This window comes from Lepisma saccharinum, chromosome 22 (genome assembly GCF_977018435.1).
Source record: "Lepisma saccharinum chromosome 22, izLepSacc3.1, whole genome shotgun sequence".
Taxonomy (NCBI): Eukaryota; Metazoa; Arthropoda; class Insecta; order Zygentoma; family Lepismatidae; genus Lepisma; species Lepisma saccharinum.
The window spans coordinates 7,496,743-7,513,635 of record NC_139250.1 but is presented as its reverse complement, the minus strand read 5'-3'; the positions used below and the strand labels follow the sequence as shown (position 1 = coordinate 7,513,635).

General features: G+C 37.2%; 1 protein-coding gene across 2 annotated transcripts in view; it reads right to left on the bottom strand.

Moving 5' to 3' along the window:
- LOC146004998 (uncharacterized) overlaps positions 1–16,893 on the bottom strand; it is a 41,404-nt gene that overhangs the window by 8,743 nt on the left and 15,768 nt on the right. For both annotated transcript variants that reach the window (XM_083144104.1, XM_083144105.1), the window contains exon 2: positions 8,344–8,421. In XM_083144104.1, the coding sequence (XP_083000230.1) occupies positions 8,344–8,421 (78 nt within the window). The remainder of the gene's footprint in view (positions 1–8,343; positions 8,422–16,893) is intronic.

The window sequence follows — 16,893 nt, the reverse complement described above, 5'->3', positions numbered from 1 at the left end:
CAGAAATGGCTTGTTTGTTTTAATAACATCATAAAATTCACAACATGAAAGTTCTGAATTAATTTTAACATTCAGAAGATGTTTAGCAGTGGATACTAGAAGTATACCTCTTTCTGCAGACCAAATATTCCCCATGATTGAAAATACTCTCTCAACTGGAGCAGATGTTCCAGGCAAAGGCATAGCAAACTCATCCATTTTAGAAATGTTGGTACATGAAATGTCTGTTTGTTTGAAACACCTTAAAAATTGCTTGCCACTTCTCTTCAATAGTATCTGGTACTTCTTCATAACTTGAACCTGTTGGTTTTGAATTACCTTCTCATAAATTCTGGTGGTGAATATTCAATACCGGTAGTTATTTTCATGTTCAGATTGTCAAAACCCTGGACATTTTACAATCCCGGACAGCACTAAAAACCCAGGACTGTCCGGGTAATCCCGAAAGTATGGTAAGCCAACACACAGTAGCATCAATCGGCCTCGTGCAGTAACATTTGCAATTCCTTGTTCCCCTCTCTCCCCAATCTTCCGTCCAGAAGCCACGGATGAATGAACAAGCCAGAATGAAGAAAATCGAAAAGTGGGATCAAACCGTGGAATCGTTGCGCATGATCAAATGCTTGAGCGAAGTCTATGGACGCTGCAGGTTACATAACCCTCCCGGTCACACGCCGCTGGTAAAGGGGAAGCAAGTGATTTAGCCTGCTCCATTATCTGGTAATGCTCCAATTGTTACCTTACGCTGTTTTGGCTTGCATGACTTTCTCTGAATCGGGGTCGCGGTCTGTCCATGCAACGGCCGTGGGGTAAGCCCAGCGGAACAAGCTCTTTTGGCTCTGGTGGGTGACCGCAGTGTTGCCAGCTTATGCGCTTGTTTACTCCGTTGCGGTGAGTGTTCTTGTGCGTGAAAGTTCTGGGTTCGGTTCCAGGGCAGGACGTAAATGTTGCTGCTTTTATTCTTTCATCTCCATCGTCACGATTAACCTAGAGGCAAAATAGTAATAATATATAGGGTGTTTCCTTGACCTTGATTCAAACTTGCAGAGTGGATGGAGACTGACCCAAGTACCGTCTGGAAAAGTGTCGTTAAAAAGATATAAGCCAAAATCCCTACTGCCTGTGATACGACGTCTTCGATACGTCAAAGCAATTGTAGGGATGTTACAGCAGATGCGACCCTGTCAGCCTGCATCGACGCTGGGTGCCACCATTTTGAACAATTATTGTAACATTTTCATCCTAGAGCGCTACGATATTCTGTAGTAACGTCGGTATTAAATCTACAAGCAGCATCTTTCAGTTGTCTTACTCCACTGTTATTGATGCATTGAATTGTTTTAAGCAGCGTTGTTATAGGTCCAGGGACCCATAAATTCTAATTGGTTCTATTGGGTTCAGCTGCAGGACCGGAACCTTTTTTCGCGCAATTTATTCGGTCCAAGTTGCGTATTGTTACATTAAAAAAAGGTTCCTGGACCGAATTAAAATTCATCCGGAAAAATTGTTCCTGGACCGTATTTAAATTGATCCTGGACCGAATTTAAATTGGTTCGGAAAAAAAGGTTCCCGGACCGTATTTAAATTGATCGGGAAAGAATGTTCCTGGACCGAATTGACATACTTGACAGATAAAGAGGTTCTTTACGGTTCAGAACCCATTTACGCTTGCTGATTTTCTCCTGGACCGGAATTGAATTTATTTAAAATTCCTGGACCTTTAGCAACCCTGGTTTTAAGTCCACTTTATGCACAGAAAGGTTAATCGAGACTGGACCTACAGTTTTTTTTTTTAATGGGATCCAAACCACTGTGCCATGTGCCTCCACCCATGAAACCCGGGACCCATTGATTACAAGGCGACGACGTTACCACTACGCCATCAGGGAGGCCTTATTCCACCGTCATAGGAAGCTCCCGAACTAGTTGTGGCTCATATAACTATTTAATGGTGCGATTCCGGACCTGGGTTCTTAACCTCATATTGGTACTTGGGTCAGTCTTCATCCACTCTGCAAGTTTGAATCAAAGTCACGGAAACAACTTATTTAAAATCGAAATACAATCAAGAATAACTCATGTATGGATTGCTTACATTATTTTATTATCTCGTAAATTAATTACATGCAAAATAGGAATTGTAGCTTTGTAATTACATACAGCTACATTGCGTTTTCTACTTGAATGGAATGTTTCATGAACATTTTGCCTATTCTTCATATTTGATTCATTATCAGGGTGCCTACTCACAGGGAATTATGCGTGAATTATTGACTCCGGGAATTGTGCGTGAATTCTGCTTGAATTCTTCTCCGTAGACGTGAAAAATTGCAAATTTCATTAATCCAAATCCCATTGAATTTATTCATATTTATTAATGCCCTGAGGCAAGTTTTTTACAGTTTAACATTGATTTTTATCGGGGAATGAAAAGAAAGTTGCGTGGAAAATACAACAGAATTCTCTCAGCCCGTTTGATTTGTTAGTATCCTCTGACGTGCGAGATAAGATATCTTGAAGTTGATTAGGAAAATTTGAACTACTTATACAATAAACATTTTCTTGTAAGTTACTACATTCTGTAACATTTGTGACTTGTGTTTGTAGATGTCTTTCTAGTCTGAGTTTGCGAAATGGCAAATGTGAACTGCGTACCTTAAATTGAATGTATACGGTTCAACTTAATTGAATTAGAATTTTTGAATACATTGGAATCTCACAGACCCTTTATAATGTTAATATATTTGTGTCATGTGTGTGTGTATGTGTGGCGAGAGGCGGTAATACATAAGATTGAAATAGAGAAAACATTGATTGTATACTCTTGAAGTTTTTGGAAAATTCGCCTTGAAAACAGGGAATTATACTCGAACTTTATCATGGTCTTGGAGTGGCCACCCTGATTATGCAAACGCTTCTATCAATTGTTCCGTGATGGGTTGATTTAGTTAACTTCGCTTTTCTGCCACTTTGCCTAATCGCGAAGATGAAGATATGATGAAATTGCTGAAGGGACACTCACAAAGAACTTCCTGTATTCATTCTTGTCGTTAAACAGCGTAGAAAATCAACAATTACAAATGATTACCTAGACAATTACATCTTTTCCTTGAACTTGAAATTGAGCTGTACATCTACATATCCCTACCAGAAAGGATATTGCTGCAAACAAACGTAAACCTTCAACATTTTGAATCAGGATTTCCAACCTCATTTTAAAATTTGTACCCATAAGAATATTTTCCAGCGTAGAGGAATCATTGCGTGTAAGTATACGAGGATGACAATACCAAAAGAGCAAGGAGGTGAGTTATAAGGTGTACAATAGTGAAGGTAAGAATTTGAACGTAACTACAAAACACAAACACCTATCGGTACTCTACTCAGCTTAACTGAAGGAAGAAAGTCCTTGGTACTCTGTGTTTGTGTTGCCGCCCCCGTGACGGAGTGGTTAGCATATCGCGCTACGACGCCAGGGGTCCCGGGTTCGAATCCCGGCCGGAGCATGGATATTTGTGAGTGTCCATTCATTAATGTTATCTCCATCTTCGCAAATTAGCCAAAATTGGCACAAAAAGCGAAGTAAAATAAAGCAAATCAATCAATAAACTCCAGACCCCGATTTCGATTTGTATGAATTACTTGAGGATTTTTTTCAAGAGATTATCTGAGTATTCATGTTCTATATTTGAATAAATTATTTCAGGAGCAACTTTTATGTGTGATTTTTTTTATATTTATCCAGTATGAATTATTTTAAGAGCATTCATTTTTCTGCTTGAATTGATTAACAAGAATTTGGGGTTTCTAACATGATATCAGAGTTCGAGTTTGAATGTTTTTTTTTGTTTTCCACTTTATGCACATGTAGGCTAATCGGGACATAACTTTAAAGTGGGATGCGAATCAGTATGAGCCTCCACCGAACCCAGAATCTATTTATTACAAGGAGAGAAAGTTACCTGTCGAGAAGGTCCAATTTTGTATTCACGCTACGACGCCAGGGGTCACGGGTTCGAATCCCGGTCTGGGCATACGAGTGTTCTTTCATCAATTTCCTCATATCATCATTCATCCTCATCTTACCGATAGCCAAAAGTGGCAGAAAAGCAAAGTAAAATAAACCATTTCAATCAATTGTATATATGAGGACTTTTTTTAAAAAAAATCCACCTTATGCTTAGAGAGGTAAGTTGCAGAACCTCCCGTTTAAAGTAGGACACGAACGCCACTTGTTACAAGGAGATAGTGTAACCACTTAGCTATCGGGGAGGCTCTTGTCGAGAGAATTGCATTGACATTGTGTTTCTTAATTTTGAAAAAAATATATATAGTTTGATCAATCATATTCAAAATGATATTTCATTTCATTTTTCAAAAGTATACAGTTACTATTACTGCTTGTAAGAATCTGTAGTAAGCTTAACGTGAGCTTCGGACCTTACAAAGTAAATTGCTCAGATCAGATGACAAATACATGAGGTTGGAAACACTGCGCTCGCACGTTTGACAAAGCGTTACGGGGGACTGGCATCACTGTCGCTTTCGATTCGGCGCAGGAGGAGGGAGAACATAATTGCGGCTTCTTGGCTTTCGTTCTCAGCTTCCGAGTGGGTTATGCGTGCCAACCGCCATGCCTCATTGGTCACCGCCATACAATAGCTGCATCAGGTAACCACGGAAACTGTATCGTCTAGGCGGAAGTTCCTTGCCATCGTAGTAGGAAAAATAAGTGTTTCAAAAGGTACTGGACAGTACATCTAATTAGGTGTTTCTACGTCGTCTGAAGTTTTTGTGAAATTTTCTCCTCTTCCCACATGCATAAATTCATTAGACTTAGGTGGGCAGGCCATGTGGCACGAATGGGAGAGGAAAGAGGAGTTTACAGGATTCTTGTTGGGAAACCTGATGGTAAGAGACCTGTAGGAAGACCAAGACGAAGATGGAGGGACAACGTTGAGATGGACCTAAGGGAAATCGGTAGGGATGGAAAAGAGTATATAGAACTTGCTCAAGATAGGGAAAGATGGAAGGCCTGTGTTGCTGCAGCCATGAACCTTCGGGTTTAAGAAGGCTAGGGAGTTAGTTAGTTAGTTAGATAAATTCATTTGGGCACACTTTTCTTTCTCCAAACCGCACGATATCGCCGCATAAGTTCCGGGTTCGAGTCTCGAAGTAGATATGAATGTCTCCTTGCGAATTTGAATAATGAAAGTAGGGTAAGGCTGTCACTTTGTAATCAATTGATCCTTGGAAGCACACGATAAAGAATTTTGGCGAACTTTCTATCATTAATTCTAATTATTGAAATCAGCCAAAAATGGAATGAAGGCAACGGAAACTGAATCAATTGTTTCCTGAACACTTTGCTTTTTCCTACATGAATGATTTTTTTTATGAATACTTTGCTATCCTACCTGAATGGTTTACTCAACACTGCTTTTTCTACAATCTATAGTTTTCTGAACACTGCTTTATATATTTGAATGAATTATTTTCTGTATGGATTATTTTATGAATACTTTGCTATCCTACCTGAATTGTTTACTGAACACTGCTTTTTCTACAATCTATAGTTTTCTGAACACTGCTTTATATATTTGAATGAATTATTTTCTGTATGGATTATTTTATGAATACTTTGCTATCCTACCTGAATGGTTCACTGAACACTGCTTTTTCTACAATCTATTCTTTTCTGAACACTGCTTTATATATTTGAATGAATTATTTTCTGTATGGATTATTTTATGAATACTTTGCTATCCTACCTGAATTGTTTACTGAACACTGCATTTTCTACAATCTATTCTTTTCTGAACACTGCTTTATCTTCTTGAATGAATTATCTTCTGTATGGATTATTTTATGAATACTTTGCTATCCCACCTGAATTGTTTACTGAACACTGCTACTTCTACAATCTATTCTTTTCTGAACACTGCTTTATCTGCTTGAATGAATTATTTTCTGTATGGATTATTTTATGAATACTTTGCTATCCTACCTGAATGGTTCACTGAACACTGCTTTTTCTACAATCTATTCTTTTCTGAACACTGCTTTATCTTCTTGAATGAATTATCTTCTGTATGGATTATTTTATGAATACTTTGCTATCCCACCTGAATTGTTTACTGAACACTGCTACTTCTACAATCTATTCTTTTCTGAACACTGCTTTATCTGCTTGAATGAATTATTTTCTGTATGGATTATTTTATGAATACTTTGCTATCCTACCTGAATGGTTCACTGAACACTGCTTTTTCTACAATCTATTCTTTTCTGAACACTGCTTTATCTTCTTGAATGAATTATCTTCTGTATGGATTATTTTATGAATACTTTGCTATCCCACCTGAATTGTTTACTGAACACTGCTACTTCTACAATCTATTCTTTTCTGAACACTGCTTTATCTGCTTGAATGAATTATTTTCTGTATGGATTATTTTATGAATACTTTGCTATCCTACCTGAATGGTTCACTGAACACTGCTTTTTCTACAATCTATTCTTTTCTGAACACTGCTTTATCTTCTTGAATGAATTATCTTCTGTATGGATTATTTTATGAATACTTTGCTATCCCACCTGAATTGTTTACTGAACACTGCTACTTCTACAATCTATTCTTTTCTGAACACTGCTTTATCTGCTTGAATGAATTATTTTCTGTATGGATTATTTTATGAATACTTTGCTATCCTACCTGAATGGTTCACTGAACACTGCTTTTTCTACAATCTATTCTTTTCTGAACACTGCTTTATCTTCTTGAATGAATTATCTTCTGTATGGATTATTTTATGAATACTTTGCTATCCTACCTGAATGGTTCACTGAACACTGCTTTTTCTACAATCTATTCTTTTCTGAACACTGCTTTATCTTCTTGAATGAATTATCTTCTGTATGGATTATTTTATGAATACTTTGCTATCCCACCTGAATTGTTTACTGAACACTGCTACTTCTACAATCTATTCTTTTCTGAACACCGCTTTATCTGCTTGAATGAATTATTTTCTGTATGGATTATTTTATGAATACTTTGCTATCCTACCTGAATGGTTCACTGAACACTGCTTTTTCTACAATCTATTCTTTTCTGAACACTGCTTTATCTTCTTGAATGAATTATCTTCTGTATGGATTATTTTATGAATACTTTGCTATCCCACCTGAATTGTTTACTGAACACTGCTACTTCTACAATCTATTCTTTTCTGAACACTGCTTTATCTGCTTGAATGAATTATTTTCTGTATGGATTATTTTATGAATACTTTGCTATCCTACCTGAATGGTTCACTGAACACTGCTTTTTCTACAATCTATTCTTTTCTGAACACTGCTTTATCTTCTTGAATGAATTATCTTCTGTATGGATTATTTTATGAATACTTTGCTATCCCACCTGAATTGTTTACTGAACACTGCTACTTCTACAATCTATTCTTTTCTGAACACTGCTTTATCTGCTTGAATGAATTATTTTCTGTATGGATTATTTTATGAATACTTTGCTATCCTACCTGAATGGTTCACTGAACACTGCTTTTTCTACAATCTGTAGTTTTCTGAACACTGCTTTGTCTACCTGATTGAATTATTTTCTCAACACTTTGCTTTTTCTTCCTGAATGGACTATTTTATGAACACTGTTTTATCAGTCTGAAGGAATTACTTCTGAACCCTTTGGTTTTTTCTACCTGAATTAACTATTATATGAACACTTTACTTTATCTGCTTCAATTAATTACTTTATGAATACTGATTTTCTACTTGTATGAATTTTATGTGACTATTGAATGATTTTTTTCTCGAACTATTTCCGTTTTCTACCAGTATGAATTATTTTACCAACACTTTGACTTTTCTATTTGCATATTTTATGAACACTTTGGGTTTTCTATTTGCATATTTTATGAACACTTTGACTTTTCTATTTGCATATTTTATGAACACTTTGACTTTTCTATATGCATATTTTATGAACACCCTGGGTTTTCTATTTGCATATTTTATGAACACTTTGACTTTTCTATTTGCATATTTTATGAATACTTTGGGTTTTCTACCTATATGAATTATTTTATGATCGTTTTTGCCTTTTTACTTGTAGGAAGTGTTTCAAGTCTATCTTTTTTGTACTTTATGCACTCTTTTTTTTTCTAATTGAACACCTAGCTTATTTATACTTGTATGAATCGTATGGAACATTATACTCAAATTGTCTCGAAAAAAAAACAACCTCTTACCAGCATCAACCTTCCATTGCTTTCAATAATACGATACCTTTAGAAAACTGTAAAGGGGTAAGGGATGGTAGCTTACCTTGCAACCTTCGCATGTAAAGGCTCCGAAATGGAATCCTGCAGCCGGCTCCCCGCACACTTTGCACAGCTGATTCATCTGAAAGACAAAGGAAGAATTTATTTAAGTGAAGATCACGGTGTTTCTGAGGTAAATATTGAAATGATGTTGAGTTTTTGTCATGATATTATTGAAAACAGCAATTACGGGAAGATACGTTTTGCAAAGGCAAGAAGGACGAACCTTAAAACCTTTATGGCAAACCTTTGGTCCCTTTTACGCGAGCTCTCAAAATATTTGGAAATGAGCTCAAAGGTACTCAAACAGTGTTCACAAGTGTGAAAATATAACAGAAATAATGATCTAGATTAATTCTTACACTTTTTAATACACACACTTTGATAACAGGACATAAATATATTTGGAACACATTGAAAATAGAGCTCTTGAAGATCCAGGTCCCCATTAATTCTAATGGGTTCTATTGGGAACCTTTTTTCTCGCACAATTTACATTCGGTATAAATTGGGTATTGTATCATTGAAAAAAGGTTTCTGGACCGTTTTTAAATTTATTCGAAAAAACTGTTCCTGGAGCATATTTAAATCTATCCGGAGAGAAAAGGTTTCTGGATCGTATTTAAATTTATCCGAAAAAACTGTTCCTGGAGCATATTTAAATCTATCCGGAGAGAAAAGGTTTCTGGATCGTATTTAAATTTATCCGAAAAAACTGTTCCTGGAGCGTATTTAAATCTATCCGGAGAGAAAAGGTTTTTGGATCGTATTTAAATTTATCCGAAAAAACTGTTCCTGGAGTGTATTTAAATCTGTCCGGAGAGAAAAGGTTTCTGGATCGTATTTAAATTTATCCGAAAAAACTGTTCCTGGAGCGTATTTAAATCTATCCGGAGAGAAAAGGTTTCTGGATCGTATTTAAATTTATCCGAAAAAACTGTTCCTGGAGTGTATTTAAATCTGTCCGGAGAGAAAAGGTTTCTGGATCGTATTTAAATTTATCCGAAAAAACTGTTCCTGGAGCGTATTTAAATCTATCCGGAGAGAAAAGGTTTCTGGATCGTATTTAAATTTATCCGAAAAAACTGTTCCTGGAGCGTATTTAAATCTATCCGGAGAGAAAAGGTTTCTGGATCGTATTTAAATTTATCCGAAAAAACTGTTCCTGGAGTGTATTTAAATCTGTCCGGAGAGAAAAGGTTTCTGGATCGTATTTAAATTTATCCGAAAAAACTGTTCCTGGAGCGTATTTAAATCTATCCGGAGAGAAAAGGTTTCTGGATCGTATTTAAATTTATCCGAAAAAACTGTTCCTGGAGCGTATTTAAATCTATCCGGAGAGAAAAGGTTCCTGGATCGTATTTAAATTTATCCGTAAAAAAGTTTCCTGGACCTTATTTAAATTCAGCTGAAAGGAAGGTTTCTGGACCGAATTGAAATAGTTTACAAATAAAAAGGTCCTTTACGGACTGCACTGGCTGATTTTCTCTCCCGGAACGGAATTGAATTTATTTGTTAAATGTAAATACATATTTATGTATGAAACCGAAATCAGTTAGTTATATTTTGCATATCTGTGCGCATTATGGTATGTAGATTCGAAAAATTCAGTTTTTGATTTCCATATTTGTACATACATTTGGGCTTTGGCTCATATTTTAAATATTTTCATTATTTTTTTTCATATTATTTCCATATTTCAGAACATTTCTCAAAATATATATACTGTATTCGCGCAATAACTACATGTCCCCGTGTGACCTTAAGAATTGGGCGAATTTCTTGCGAATAACTGACAAATTTGAAATACACTCCTATTACTTGTTTCGATATTGAACGCAGTTTTAGTCAATATAAATCCATATTAAGAGACAACACAAGGAAATTCACCTTGGAATACTTACAACAAAATGTTGTTTTTCATTGTTTTGGAAACAGAAAATGAAAAAACACATTGTATTGTTTTACAATGTATGTCAATGTAAGCTTACTGTAATTTATGTATAATTTTACAATTATAAGTCCATATTTAAGTGCATACTTTGGTGCAAATAACTAAAATTTTACAACGTAATCCGTTCACTGGTTATTATGTTTCAATTGGCACGTTGTGGGTTCTGTGTGCATTCTCGTCGCCGCGATTACCCAAAAAAGTATAGTAAGGCAACGTCAAAAACGTCACTAGTCTCGGTTCTCAATGTAGCAGCTCCGATCTACCGGAAACCTGTCCGTCAAAAAGAGGAAGATTCATATGACGTCACATTGCGTGCTCTAGCAACATCACGGGAGCCGACAATGTTGAGAACTTTTTTTTTCTAGAAAGAAGGATCCACGTGACACAATGGCGCCACGGTTGTCTCTTTTTTTCTCATTTGGCATCCACTCTTCCTCCCGATTCCGCGAATTCGTAAGATTCTCGTGAAGCAGAGAGGTCTATTGAAGATCACGCATGCAGAAGTGGAGAATCAAAGCAGTTTCTTCAAATTTCATCGACAGGCAGTCATGGGGAAATTGTAAAAGATGTATGCGAATCTGGAACTCCACATTTGTTTCATGGTTCTTTCAATGTCTCTCTCTTTTCTTCTTTTTATCTCATTCTTCCTTGTTTCTCTTTTTCTCTCTCCGTTTTTCTCTTCTTCTTTCTTTTTCCTTTCCTTCTATCTCTCTCCGTCGATCTCTTCTCCTCCATTCTCTTCTCTTTTATCTTACTTTCTCTTTACATATCTCTTCACTTCTCTCCTCCATTCTCTTCTCTTTTCTCTTACCTCGTCTTCACTTCTCTCCTCCATTCTCTTCTCTTTTCTCTTACTTTCTCTTTACATATCTCCTCACTTCTCTTTTCTTTTCTCTTATCTTCTCTCCTCCATTCTCTTCTCTTTTCTTTACATATCTCCTCACTTCTCTTTTCTTTTCTCTTATCTTCTCTCCTCCATTCTCTTCTCTTTTCTCTTACTTTCTCTTTACATATCTCTTCACTTCTCTTCTCGTTTCTCTTACCTTCTCTCCTCCATTCTCTTCTCTTTTCTCTTACTTTCTCTTTACATATCTCTTCACCTCTCTTCTCTTTTCCCTTCACTTAACCATTCACTCCTCTTTTCTCTTACTTTCTCTTTACATATCTCTTCACTTCTCTTCTCTTTTCTCTTACCTTCTCTCCTCCATTCTCTTCTCTTTTCTCTTACTTTCTCTTTATATATCTCTTCACTTCTCTTCTCTTTTCTCTTCACTTAACCATTCACTCCTCTTTTCTCTTAAGTTCTCTTTACATATCTCTTCACTTATCTCTTCCCTATATTCTCTTCAAGTTTCATTGAGAGGCAATCAGAGGGAAATTGTAAAAAATTTTTGCGAATCTGGAATCCCGCATTTGTTTCATAATTCTTTCAATATCTCTTTCCTTCTTCTTTATTTCTTTTTGTCTCCCTCTCCCTTCCTCTCTGTCTCTTCACCTCTCTCTTTTTCCATTCTCTCTCTCTCTCTCTCTCTCTCTCTCTCTCTCTATCTATTCTCTTCTCTTCTCTTTTCTCTTACCTTCTGTTCACTTGCAATTAATCCAGCTATATAGAGAGCGAAAAAGGAACGCTAAATCCAAGGTACCCCAAATATAATATCGGTGGGTGAATAGCAGGAACTATACCTTGCAATATCGGATTAGAACCCAATCCATCAATGTCCGCATTTGCACGTCCAATAGTAACTTTTCTGTCTTCAAGTGGTTGGCGTAGAGAATCGAGCACGAGCCTTGGAAATTCAGGTAGCTCATCAAGGAATAACACGCCATTTTGAGCCATGGTGATTTCCCCCATTATATGTATATTCTTATATTCAGCATGGAATATATTATTCTGGTATATTTTCTTGTTGGAAGGTACTATTCGTGAATATTTATTATTATTTTGTTATTTATTTTCATTAATTTTTTAATTGTTTTTGTTCTCCCATGTTTTATCACTCTTCCCTTCTCTTTTCATTTCTCTTATCTTTTCTTCACTTCACTATTCCCTTCTCTTCTCTTTTCTCTTACCTTCTCTGCACTTCCCTATTTCCTTCTCTTCTCTTTTCTCTTACATTCTCTGCACTTCACTATTCCCTTCTCTTCTGTTTTACCTTCTCTTTACATATCTCTTCTCTTTTCTCTAGCCTTCTCTTCCCTTATCTTCTCTTCTGTTTTACCTTCTCTATACATATATCTTCCCTTATATTATCTTTTCTCTTGCCTTCTCTCCCCCTATCTTCTTTTTTCTCTTACGTTCTCTTCACTTATCTCTTCCCTTATCTTCTCTTTTCTCTTCAGTGCCTCCCCGATGGCGCAGTGGTAGCGTCGTTGCCTTGTAATCAAGGGGTCCCGGGTTCGATACCCGGTGGAGGCACACAGTGGTTCGGATCCCACTTTAAACTGTAGGTCCAGTCCCGATTAGCCTTACTGTGCATAAAGTGGACTTAAAAAACACCAAATCAAATCAATCTTTTCTCTTCACTTCTCTTTTCTCTTACCTTCCTTCTCTTCTCTTTTCTCTTACCTTCTCTTCACTTCACTCTTCCCTCTTTTCTTTTAACTTGACTTCTCTTCCCTTATCTTCTGAAAGAGAGATACTAAGCATTTGACTAAGCGCTAATTACTGATTTCATATACCATTATTATTATTAGTCATGTAAGTCATACTAGACTTAGGGAAAATAAGTGTCGGTCTCGTCCTGACAAGCGGTCCCAGGTTCGAATCCAGGCCTGGGCATGGGTGTTCTTTGTGAGTGTCTCTTCATCATATCATCCTCATCTTCGCGATTAGCCAAACGTGGCAGAAAAAAGAGCTAAAATTAACCAAATTAATCAATCGGGGGTAAGCCTACAGTTTAAAGAGGGAGATCCCAACCACTACGTGCCTCGACAGGGTTTTCAACCCAGGACCTGTTGATTACAAGCCGGCGAGATCTACGTAGCCCATCGGGGAAGAAGCACGACTCTAATCTCGATACCAGCCCTACTCTCATTATAATAATTCAAGAATATCCAATTCTGAAATAATAATTGTTAGTTGCAATATTTCTTGTGCGTATTTCCGTCCTGATAAAGAGTTTCACAATGTGCTGCTTTTAACCTACGATGAGGAACTTTTGCCACGGATGCAAGGATATGATTCACCACCTAACGAATCATTTCCAGAACTGGTTCACTCGAGCGGGTCTCAATATATAGAACAGTCCTAAAGCCAGAATCCGCAGTGGTTGCTCACTTCCTCTTGCTTGCGTGGAACTTCCATCATCATCATCTTCTTCTTCTTCTTCTTTTTCGCTTTTTTTTAACCTGATATGTATAATTGCGGGGGAGTTGCCTGGAAATCCCCGGAAGATATCCACACGCAACCCAGAACTAGTTACGTGACATCGCGGTGACGTCAGCGAAATCGTCCACAACATCTGGTCATCGAGTTTTGCCAGGATTTTTTCCTGTCAGATCACGCTCTAGTTTCAAAGATTTCGATAAGGCTGGAAATACTTTTTTTTTCTACAAAAGAAGGCCATTTCTGCTCTTCATTTTCCTTTTTTCTGTCTCATCTCTTGACAGGTGCTTGAGAAACTGAAGATTTGGATGCGTGGGTTGAAAAGAGGCCCGAGGCCGGCTTTTGCAATCTGGTCGGGCAAAACTGGTCATGAGGTATTTATTTCCTTGACATTGCAGACCATTTTGGTCTTTTGGGTGTCCTTATTCCCAGACTGCACCGCGGAACTTGCGTAAAGAAAACGGCAAGAGGATTGGTCAGCTGTTGGATGTGTTCCATATTGCCTTCACAATAGCGTTATGCAATGCTGTTGCTTTCCACTCTCATCGTGGATACAAATTGCGAGGGGATTGTTTTGGTATGTTGCCATCTTTTCTTTCTAAGAGTACAAGTTGCCTTAGTGGGAATTGAACCCGTTAACCTTAGAATGCGAGGTTATTAGGTTACAGGCATTTTCACCTGTTGGCTGTTTTTGCTCAAAGTGAACTGTATCGATACCATTCACAGCTGGAAACAAATCCTGCTAGATTGGAGTCCACCCGATTCGACAGCGCTCTAGATCAGCCAACATATTTGTGGCTCTGACCTTGAAGATAGTGTGAATGCTGTGGCTGTTGAAGCCCCGTCTAATTCGCTGCACTTTTTGACACTAGGTGTAGTGCAGGTGTATCCGGTGTCAGGCTGGTGCAAGGAAATGTTCAACCAAGTAGACGAATAGCGGTGTTCAAGTTCAGAAGATTCAACAAATGCCTGTTTGCTGCTTTAAACGTTCATTTCATTAGTTAGCACCAGTGTTGCCACATGAAGGGAAATATCCCTTTTGCAGGGAAATTCGGACAGAAATTTTTGCCAAAAGGGAAAAAGGGAATTTCGATTAAAAATACCACCATTGCAGGGAAATTTTAAGATATCTGACGCTACATTATTTCAGTTTATGTTACGTCCCAGTTTCATATTTAAATTTTTCATTTTTTCTGTTCTTTTTTCTGCTTCCTTGAATATAGCCTGTATCTATTTATATTTCTGTTAAGTACATCGCTTTTCTACACCTTCGGAATAGTAATGATGAGGATTAACAATTAAATTATTTCCTGACCAGGATCCAAGCCTGGGGCATCTGGTCAAGAAGCGATGAAAGTGACATGTCTGTGAAAAATTTAACATTTTTTATTCACACGTACATGGACCAACAGAAATACTACTACTGCTGCTTCCACCACCACTAATAATAATAATAATAATTACAGTTACTGCTACTACCACTACTAATACTTATTATTATTATTTTATGATTTGCTTAAGTGAAGGGAAAAATTGGTCCAAAAAGGGAAATTTTGCGTTAGAAAGGGAAATTGTGCCCTCATATTGTGGCAACACTGCCGTAGACTATAAGTTTACGTCTACATGTGTTATCTACGCGTAATCTACACGAAGATTACATTGGCTTATAGTTTACATAGTCTAAAGTAGACAATGCAAACAACAGGGAAGAAGGAACAGTGGTCTTTGAAAGAGAAAGTATTATTTTCTTCAAACATGTCGATAATCTGGGCCCTATAACCAATTTAAGACCATCCGACGTGATCAAAGGGGACTACCGGAAGAAAAACAAATGACAGCTATAGTGAAAACTGACAAAAGAGACGGCTAAAAATAGTTTTTGTCTTATTGCTGCATAGGAAAGTGCATGTGTCTTCAAAGCAGATTTTTCCAAGTGTGAAATGGTGGAAACAGAAGTAAAACAAATCTTGTCATTCTACGGGCATCGCATTTTTGGGTATGTCGCGACAAGTTTATTTTGGTGGTTGAACGTAAATAAATATTTAGAACACTTATTTCTGGGCAGTGGAATACTTCACGCTGATGCTGCTTCTAGAACGATGCGCGTGCCTTGTATGAAGGACGCCGAGCATTATGTTGTCTACGTTGATTACGTAGATTATATAGTTTACATTGTCTACACGTAGAATGTAAGGACAATCGTTGTTTACGCATAGACGCACATCAGTGGTTAGCACGCACCACGTGACCATACACCACACCGCTACAGAGCGTAGTGCAAACGGTGCAGAAACCAAGTACACTACTTGTCACCAAATCAACGAAGTAGATGGTTCGGTGTTGTACCGTGGAACCAACTGGACACCCGAGTGCAGAGAGTCAAAATGTACTGCAGAACTTTTGACAGTTGGGAACATTTTCCCGGTAGACTACCCTATTCGTAGGGAGACAAATTTATGGTAAATAAAAACTGAGGAGAGCAGTAAATAAAATGTTAGATCAGCGGTATATACCAGCGGTGAAAAAAAAAATTGGCACACACTTTTTCATCATGAGAGAAAACAACATAGAAAAGAGCTATAAATTGATAAACTGCTTCATTTTTATATACTGTACACATACACAAGTACTTAGCTGTCCAACCAAAGAGAAAACATCAACACAAAGTCACTTCATTTCTAAATTGCATATCTCAAGTTATTTATTTATTCATTCTATATATATAAAGGATATCCTTGCTGTCCAACAAATAAAATAATCACAACTGCACATACACAAACACATGTTGAAAATCAAATGATGATAAACAAAATTCATTCATGACCGAACACAAATGACACCATTCTTTCCCTTGATGTGCGGGAACAGACTAATCTTATCGCTGCTACAGCTAGCAAGTTCAATGAAACTGGAAGTTGAGTAGACATTCGGGGGAAGAAAGGAATGCAGCTTGACAGGGAGCGAAATTTTCGAACCGAGATTATGTGCATGGGAAATCCCAATTTGCAGCGTCTTCCTGATGTGATCGAAGATAAAACATTCAGCTGCAAGTGGTAGGAAACTTTAGGCAAACGTTTCGTTACAAATCGACAGTTTGCGCGCACAACCTCGATTGCCGGTTTTTGCGTGTTTTCTACTTAATTTGATGACATTCGGCTATTTCGCAAAAAAGCACACATTTCGCATTACTTCGCGAATAAAACTCATGCATATTTCATCATTGGGGGTGTAGTTACGTGCAGAATGTTGAAAATTGCATCTTTTTTTCACATTTC